This window comes from Prionailurus bengalensis, chromosome D4, assembly GCF_016509475.1.
Source record: "Prionailurus bengalensis isolate Pbe53 chromosome D4, Fcat_Pben_1.1_paternal_pri, whole genome shotgun sequence".
Classification (NCBI taxonomy): domain Eukaryota; kingdom Metazoa; phylum Chordata; class Mammalia; order Carnivora; family Felidae; genus Prionailurus; species Prionailurus bengalensis.
Window position 1 is genome coordinate 83,566,410 of NC_057359.1, and position 8,339 is coordinate 83,574,748.

At 53.6% G+C, this 8,339-nt stretch overlaps 2 protein-coding genes across 4 annotated transcripts in view; one reads left to right on the plus strand and one right to left on the minus strand.

The window, feature by feature from the left end:
- NEK6 (NIMA related kinase 6) overlaps positions 1 to 4,679 on the plus strand; it is an 86,403-nt gene extending 81,724 nt beyond the window's left edge. For all 3 annotated transcript variants that reach the window (XM_043566893.1, XM_043566895.1, XM_043566894.1), the window contains exon 10: positions 3,080 to 4,679. In XM_043566893.1, coding sequence (XP_043422828.1) covers positions 3,080 to 3,190 — 111 coding nt within the window. In that variant the 3' untranslated portion in view covers positions 3,191 to 4,679. The remainder of the gene's footprint in view (positions 1 to 3,079) is intronic.
- A 994-nt stretch (positions 4,680 to 5,673) lies between these two features.
- Positions 5,674 to 8,339, minus strand: part of PSMB7 (proteasome 20S subunit beta 7) — a 59,733-nt gene continuing 57,067 nt past the window's right edge. Inside the window, exon 8 of the mRNA XM_043566897.1 lies at positions 5,674 to 5,914. Within this exon, the coding sequence (XP_043422832.1) occupies positions 5,803 to 5,914 (112 nt within the window). The 3' untranslated portion in view covers positions 5,674 to 5,802. The remainder of the gene's footprint in view (positions 5,915 to 8,339) is intronic.

Genomic DNA, 8,339 nt, shown 5'->3' on the forward strand with positions numbered 1-8,339 from the left:
GAGACGGGCTCCACGTGGTGTCGGACAACAGGAACCAGATGCGGAGGCGGGAGGCGGCGGGGCCTTGGCTGGCCCCGTAGCCCGGCCGGCCGGCTGCTACTCCGCTCCCACGACCGGAAGCCACGGCAAGCGGACTGGTCTCCCTACTGTCACAGACCTGAGTCACACCTTGGGTTCTTACCATCAGCGTTCTGCTCTGGGTACAGACGGGCAGGTCTGGCATTGGGTCGTGCCAGCTACTGGCTGAGTGTCCCCTTCCTCAGGTCCGTCTTCTTGAAAATAGGGCTAAGATTTCACCTTTGTGAATCAAATGTGAAGATGAAAGGGCAGGTTTACGACACAGCCTGGCTGAGGGCGTAGACAGATGTGTTCACTTGCACGCTCCCTTCACCGCTCTCGGGTGAGTCCCTTCTGAGTCTCCGTTTCCTCATCTGTAACGTGGCGATGATCCTAGACTCTACCTCACAGGGTCGGCGTAGGGATGAGGGTAATGCACGTGATGCGCTCAGTTTAGCACCAGGCTAACACTGACCGGAAGCTACTGTCACGGTAACAGCCCACGTTTATGACTTACCGTTGAGTCCTCCCCGCTCCCCAACTCCCATTTTACTGAGGAAACAGAGACACGGATAGGTTAAAGTAACTTTCCCAAGGTCACATAACTTGCGAGCGGTGGAGGCAGGATTTGAACCCAGAGACTCCGCCCCCAACCACTGTGCCAGCGTATCTTGATGGCGCATGTCTCCAGTACCCAGGTGTCCAGCTGGGATGAGGCGCCACCTGTGCAGTTCGCTGCGATCCCCATCCCGAAGGTTCTGAAAGGGGCAGCCCTGGTCTCCCAGGGGCTTGAGCTGCAGAGACCAGGTCTCCCAACGTGCTTGAACCCCATGTCCAGGCAGGCCGGCCAAAAGGGTCGTCAGCCACCCTTCTCTTGGCAGCCTTCGTACTTAAGGCCGTGCTCACTGGCTTTGCACGCTCCCAGAGGAGAGAGAGAGGACCAGGAGTACACATTCCTTGGGTTGTTCAGTACACAGTCTCATGGCCTTTGCCTCAGTGGTTTACAGAATTCTTCTACATATCGTTGGAAGAAGTCAAAGTGCTCTGGAGTGGAAGTTGGCAGGAAAGGAAAAACTAGATTTCTTAACCAATAGTTGCATTTGGTTTTTCTTTTCTTACCTTTTTTTTTTTAAGTTTATTTTTGAGAGAGAGAGAGTGTGTGTGTGCGTGTGTGTGTGTGTGTGAGGGAGAGGGAGGGGCAGAGAGAGAATCCCATGCAGGCTCCATGCTCAGCATGGAGCCCGACAAGGGGCTCGATCCCATGACTGTGAGATCATGACCTGACCCAGTATCAAGAGCTGGATGCTTAACCAGCTGGGCCACCCAGGGGCCCCTCTTTTCTTACCGTTTTAAATTGGGAGGGGTGCCTGGATGGCTCAGTCAGTTAAGCATCCGACTTCATGTCATGATTTCACGGTTCACAAGTTCCAGCCCCGTGTCGGGCTCTGTGCTCAGAGCCTGGAGCCTGCTTCAGATTCTGTCCCCCCCCCCCTCAAATAAATAAATAAATAAACAAATAGCATTTTCAAAACTTTAAAAAATAAGTAAATGAACAAATTTGGAACTCTGTACCATTTAGAAGCTTAGACTTGCAATTTGGAGCAGATCACAACTTCTCTCTGCCTTCCAGACAGAAGCTGAAATGAATGAATCTGCTGAGTAAAGCCCTCAGCCCCCTTCCCTCCCAAGTCCATCATTCCAACTCCGTGACCTCGTACTCCCCAGGGCATCTGGCTTTCACCTCGTACACCCAGCATTTCTAGGCAGTGTGTTAAGGAGAGATGCTTCTTAGCACTGGAGTCACTCAGTACACCTCACTTTTGAAGTTTACATCACCTCTTAGAAATGGGTATAAAGACACTTTATTGTCTGTTTCTCTTGATGTCTGAAGTTTACCAAACTTGCTCTTCTTGCCAACCGCACAGTCCACTCACAGAGGAGTAACTGGGAGTCACAATGACTTTACCCTGATGTGTTTTTCTTGGGTACATTAAGCTGTCAGGGGCCAGCCGCCACCTTCCCGACTGCCGTCGGGCTCTGAAAAGTACGTGCTTGTCGTGGGCAGCCTCAGACTCCAGGCGTGTTGGGCTGACCGCAGACTCGGCCTCAGCGCCTGTCGGGGGGCTCCCCGGTGCCGAGAAAGCAGCGGAACCCCAAAAAGGCGGCACGCGGATTGGAGGAGATGCTCCCAATGCCCGACCCGGAAAAACCTCGTCTGCACCCCGAAACACCTCAGGTGTGAAACGTGGAGCACGTACAGTAGCCCCGGGGCCTCCGTGTGACCCCTCCGCCCTCCCCAGACTCCCTGAGCGTGGCCACCGAGTCCGCACGAGCCCCCTTATTGGGAACCAAGAGTCTCTCCGCCGTTGCCCCCGACCCCAGGGCCGGCCAGCCCCTCCAGCACCAGGTATTTAAAACTGCAGCGAGCCCAGTGATGCAAGTTGAGACGTAGGCTTTTTAAGGTCATTATTTTAATTACCATTAAAATAATTGGCACTCTGGCTATCAGAAGAACGAGGCGATCAGAGGCTCAAGGCGCCCCTCCCCCACCCCGAGGCAGGAGCAGCCTTCGGTGTCTGTATAATTAAAAGCTCTGTCTTTCATGAGCACAATAAAGAGGCCAGGGGGTGGGCAGACTGCAGCCCTGCTGCATGTTAATGCATTTATTATCATCAATAAGCCCTCGCCTTGAGTTTTGTCCTCTGGTTTGGGTATCCGCATGACCGACAACGCGCGCGCACACACACACGCACACAGCAGCGTGGGCAGCTGGAAGTTCACGATTGGACGTACCCGCTTGCGAGGTCTCGGAGCATGGCCTTCGGGGCCGGACAGGTGCAGGACTGCTCTCGGCTGGCTCTCCGCGGTGGCCGTGCCTGCACACCTGTCACTTACTGGAAGTGCCAGCCCTCACCCCCCAGAGCCGCGAGGGTTGAAGGAGTCGAGACAGGTCAAGTGCCGGCAGAGCCTCAAGAGGCTGCTGCTTCCTTACAAATAACACGCAGCGTTCTCTCTCTTACAGTTGCGAGAACTGGTCAGTATGTGCATCTACCCCGACCCCAACCAGAGACCGGACATCGGATATGTGCACCAGGTTGCCAAACAGATGCACGTGTGGACTTCAAGCACCTGAATGTGGACGCGGCGTGCCTTATCAGAGCCGCACCACTTTGCCTTACTTGAGTCTTCTCTCCAAAGTGGCCGCCTGGTAGCCTAGATCAACTAAGACAAGAGGGTTCAGCGGGTTCCCCAAGGGGGCCGGGCTTTACAGCAGATGCCGAATGCAGAGCAGCTGGGGGGAGGGGCACTGGTCACACGTTAACTGGTGGTCAAATTCGAAAGTCCTTTCTTTAAACTTTTGTGGACAATCTCAGCTGGGTTGTTACCAAGGGTGAGTGGTTGGGCGAGCCACTGACGCGCCCCATGTGTCTGGACTGTAATGTGAATCTTGAGGATAATTCCTTCAGTGACCTGTCAAGGTTTGTAAGAACAGGGGGGTTGCAGGAGACCGTGTGACTTGTAGTGAGCCTTTCAAAATGGTTAGTAGCAAGTTCGGTTTAGCTCTTAGAATCTTTTTTAAAAAATCGAGCTGTGTGCTTGCTCTGTTGTAAAAGGATAAGGTGGAAATAATTTTTTTTTAAGCAGAGTGATTTTCCTAATATTTTCTCTATGTTTATAACTCGAATGACGATGAGGAGAGCTCAGCATCTGGCACAGAGCTTCAGAAGGCAAATAATATTGGGAAGCCACGTGTGCCTTCCATGCAGTCCGGCTCAGCCGCCTTCTCCTGAACACCTGCCATGTAGCAGGCACTTCCGTCACCTGCTTCAGTGCTGGCAGGTCACTTATCAGTGTTAAGCGTTGTCCTCTGTGGGAAGGAAGCATGGGGTACAAAAAAAAAAAAAAATACAAATATAAAACATGCCCTTGGGCTGTTCTCTGTGCAAGTTCTGGTTCTGCAACTTCCTGCCGCGACCCTGGGCATCTTCCTTAGCCTGAGCCTTAATTTCTTCATCTGTAAACTGGGACTATCTACCTTCAGCGTTGCTGACAGAATTTGAAATAAAATCTGCAAGTTACCTAGCATCATTGCCTTGCAGACGATCCCAAAATGGTTGCCACTCCCCCCCTCCCCCTTCACAAAACTGACCCATGGACCATGTAAGTCAAGAGTTAACATACAGCTGTATTATGCGTAGGAAACCAGAACTATGTTCATTTATTTGTTCCCAAATAGGATTAACTGTGAAGACTAATTTATAAATGTGAACGTAAGGAAAACTCAAGCTCTGAAGGAAATCGTTTGCTTATACTCAAGTTAATCCTCAAATGGTCTAAGTTGTCACCCGCTGACTTGGTGACAGTTCAGCCCTCCAGCTAGATAGAGACATGCCCGCCCGCTCTGTTAGCGTTCTGGTCAGGTGGTCCGCTTGCAGCCAACTTGCTGACCAGGGGCCCAGGCCTCCCTGGGGATGAAGGACTTGGGCTGGGCCACTGCTCTGTTTCCATGTGTGAACTCTGTTCTACTGTAACACTGTCGGGTTTGAGACATTTTCTTCAGATGCAACCTTTGCTTTGTACTTGTTCTCCATGTTTGAAATAAAACGGGGTAAGAGGGGTCACTTCTGTGAATGTGTACAATTCATGGATTCATAATTTTACAACAGCTTCGTGTGTCAGCAACATTTCTTGAGGCGCCTTTAAAAAACATTTCTCCGACCCCAGGCATTCTGAGTAATCTTGGAATTTTCTTCAGCTCCCCAGATAATTCTGACAATGGTCAGCCACAATGCTGCCCTAAGTAATTGCATTGTCCTCCCTACCCCTCTCCCTGCAGTTTTAACCAGGGGGGCTGGACCGAGAGTGGGTTCCTTCTGGAAGACCTTGGTGCCGGGACTCTTTCTTGTGTATCCCAGCACGCCATCTCTAGGGGAGAGTCGAAGCCCTATCTTCCGCCTCGCCTCTACCACTGAAGGTTTTTCTGATTCCACACAGGTTTTTTTAACACCTACTCTTTAAGGCTCTGAGTCTCTACTGTGTCACCCTTGGCAGAATCCGCCTCAGACCCAGATGAACTTGCTTTCTGCATGCCATCTACGTCCAACACTATGAGAGCAACACCGCCTACTCCAGAACGCTCTGGAGGCGTGAGATTTCAACCATTCGGCAGGCCTGAGTGCCTGTGAAATGATGGTATCCTACTCATTACCGACAGCCCCAAAGCGTTCCTCTGACTTCGTGAAACTGGCCCAAGTGGAGCGCACCCAGTTGTACACAGCCACGGAGAAGCAAACCGTCCACCTAACCTACCTGCATTTTCTGGGTACTTAGAACTGATCGTCTCTACTTTCTTCCTATTTGGCTGCTGAGGTAAAAGGCTGTGCTGCCCTCACCCTAAAAAAACAAAACAAGAAAACCTGGGACCGCCCTGAAGAAAGAGAAGTAGCACAAGGGGTGGGGAGAAAGGTCCATCTGACTTCTGCAACGGATGAGGCCTCACCCGCTTTCAGGAGGGTTACGTTGCTCTCACGCCTGCTTGAACACAGACTGGCACTCGGGCCGGGTCACTGGGCCTTGGTGGCCAAAAAAACCACACGACCCCCAGACCTCAGCCACTCAGTTTGGTTTTCATTTTTTATTGGGTTTCATCAGCACACACTGCCAAATGAATGTCTCACGGGGGAGCCTCCACTGCCCCCTGTCTGGTAGAGCAGTAACCCCGCCACCCCAATCCACGGACACCATTCAGGAAGTGTCCATCGTCTGCACGGTTTCTTCCAGCACCTCGACTTCCAGGCTAGTGACCCTTTCCGTGAGGACTGCGGTGGTCCCTTTCTCACACCTGTACCGGCCAAACCTAACGGGACAGAAACAAAGGCCGAGTTAGGATCTCCTCAAGGGGCCCCACACGGGGCCGGAGTGAGGGACATGCGCTCAGGTAAGGTGGCGAACAGCCCGGACGCAGAGCCTGGCTCTCCTGACTCCCTGCTCTGTAGCCTGGGGGGGATTCATTCAGCCGTCCCAAGGCTCGCTCTCCTCGGTGCTCAAGTGCCACAAAATAGGGACGCCTGGGAGAGATGTGCATTAAAAGCACTCCTGTAGAGCACGTGGCACTTAATGGGCACTAAGATTTCCTTCCCCAGCACCTTACCATCCCCAGAAGATGCTGGGAAACACTTGGTCATTTGCCTTCGAGCATCAACCTCCCAAGAGCACCTTTCAGTATCAGCGGGAAGCAGATCTGTTAAGCCGCCATCACCCTTCTCTTGTATAGAAAAAAGGATGACTTAAATGTTATCTTGAACACTTCAAGAACATTTTAAGTATAAAAATGGCCCACAGCCGCACTCTGGGCTTGTCACTGTTGACGACACCCTTGAGCCTCGAGGAGGGTGGCCTGCTGCCTGTGGCGGCGTGGCGGATCACCGCGACGACACTCCCCACACCTCTCTCTGAGTCGACAGCGGTTTCTCTGAGCACAAGTGGTCTGTGAGATCCACATTTGAGCTGCTAATTCTCACACTGGGGCCAGGAATTACAATATCGTCAAACAGTACAAATCCAACTGTTCCTCTGGTCTGTCCCCAGCTGGGACATTATTTCTGTCAATCTGGCACGGACTAACAGAAGGCTGCTAGCTGTGCCATGACCACATGCTCCTCGAAAATCACCCCCTCGAATGGGCACTTGTGCTCAAACAGGGAGAAGGAAGCAGAAAAAAGTGGGTGACGTCAGAGGAGCCTGAGCAGCAAAGAATGGCTGGCCGCGTTTCTGCCAAACCTTCGGGTCCCAAGGAGGGACCAGCAGCACCTTTTAAAGATGTGCCCCACCCGCCCGTGCCGGTGTGAAGACATGGCTCCCTCCCCCAGACCGGCCCTTGGCAGCCTGTCCTCTTGGAGCCAGAGCCCCACGTGGCTGCTGTGCCCAACTCCTCCGAAGCACAACATCTGTGGGAGGCCTGGCCGCGGGAGCCGCCCGCCACCCTGGTCATGGTGCCCCGTGTCGGCATGCAGAGAGGGCTTCCTTCCCGGAGCAGGGCTGCGGAGGACTGGGGGCAGAGCCGAGAGGAAGGTGCAGGGCCGGGTCTGCACCTGCCCAGGCCTGAGGCTCTGCCCCCACGCTCTCCCCCCGGACTGCCCACTCTGGGAGAGGTTCCCCTACCCCAGGGAGTGCCCCAGCGATCAGCCACTGGCAGAAAAGGTGACAGGAAGATCCCAGAGTACACACTGTCATCACAGGGCCTGACGCCACATGGCACCTGCCTCAGGGCCCAGGCACCGAGGAGCGAGCAAGCTCTGTCTAGAGAACAGGCTGCCCACACCTGCCACGGGCCCAGCACCTTTCACACCACCTCACTGAATCTTCACAACCAGCCGACGGGATCATTTTGTTTCTGTTCTCGTTCAGTCTCCTTTCCAGAGGAAAGCCAGCGTAAGATGTGCTACTGCTGAGCACAGGTTCCTTGTCCAACACAAATACTTTTCCGTGGCTCAAACATGGCTTCCGGAATCCTCACCCAGGACACCGTTCAGTCTGGATGGAGTGTAACCACGCCCCCTCCCCGAACTCTTCGCCATGGACTTGTTCAGCTCACGAAGCATCTTGCAAATAATGGGGGAGGCAGTCCATCAGGGAGCTTGGCAAAGCCTGCTCCCCCAGTACGGCGCCAGGTACCCCACAGGTCGTTAGAGATCACCTAATCTAGCTCCATCATTTCGAAGACTGGGACAATGACACGCCCAAAGTCACACGCCAGGCAACGACATTTCTCCAACCCCTGAGCGAGAACTTCTTGCTGCTGAGCTGCCCTACCCTCCATGAGCACACGGGAGTTCCCACAATGCCGAGCGCAGTGCTGGTTCTCAATGTTCTACTCTTTCCTTGTAATTAATCCCGATTTGGAATCTGGGTATGAGTAGTGAGCGTTAAAGTAAGCATTCCAGAAGGTGCTTGCCACACTCTGGGCTAGATGTGGGGCGAAATGGAAGCGGTCGAGTTTATAAATCCTGCCGTGCTGCATTCGCACGGACACGGCTGGAAGCAGCGGTCAGGAGCCACGTCTTGAGCCACGCAGGCCACAGAAGAGGCCGGGAGCCAGAGGACGGCCGGACGGCCACGGGAGACCACAAATGAGCAGCTCGTCCGCATGCTCCAGCCACGAGGGCTGGAAACCTTCCACTTCTATTCAGCAAATCGTCTAGAACCCTGTCCCCCAGTCCGAGCCCGGGCTGCACCACCGACACACAGAGCCTGCCTGCTCGGCACATGGCCACGGGCTAAAG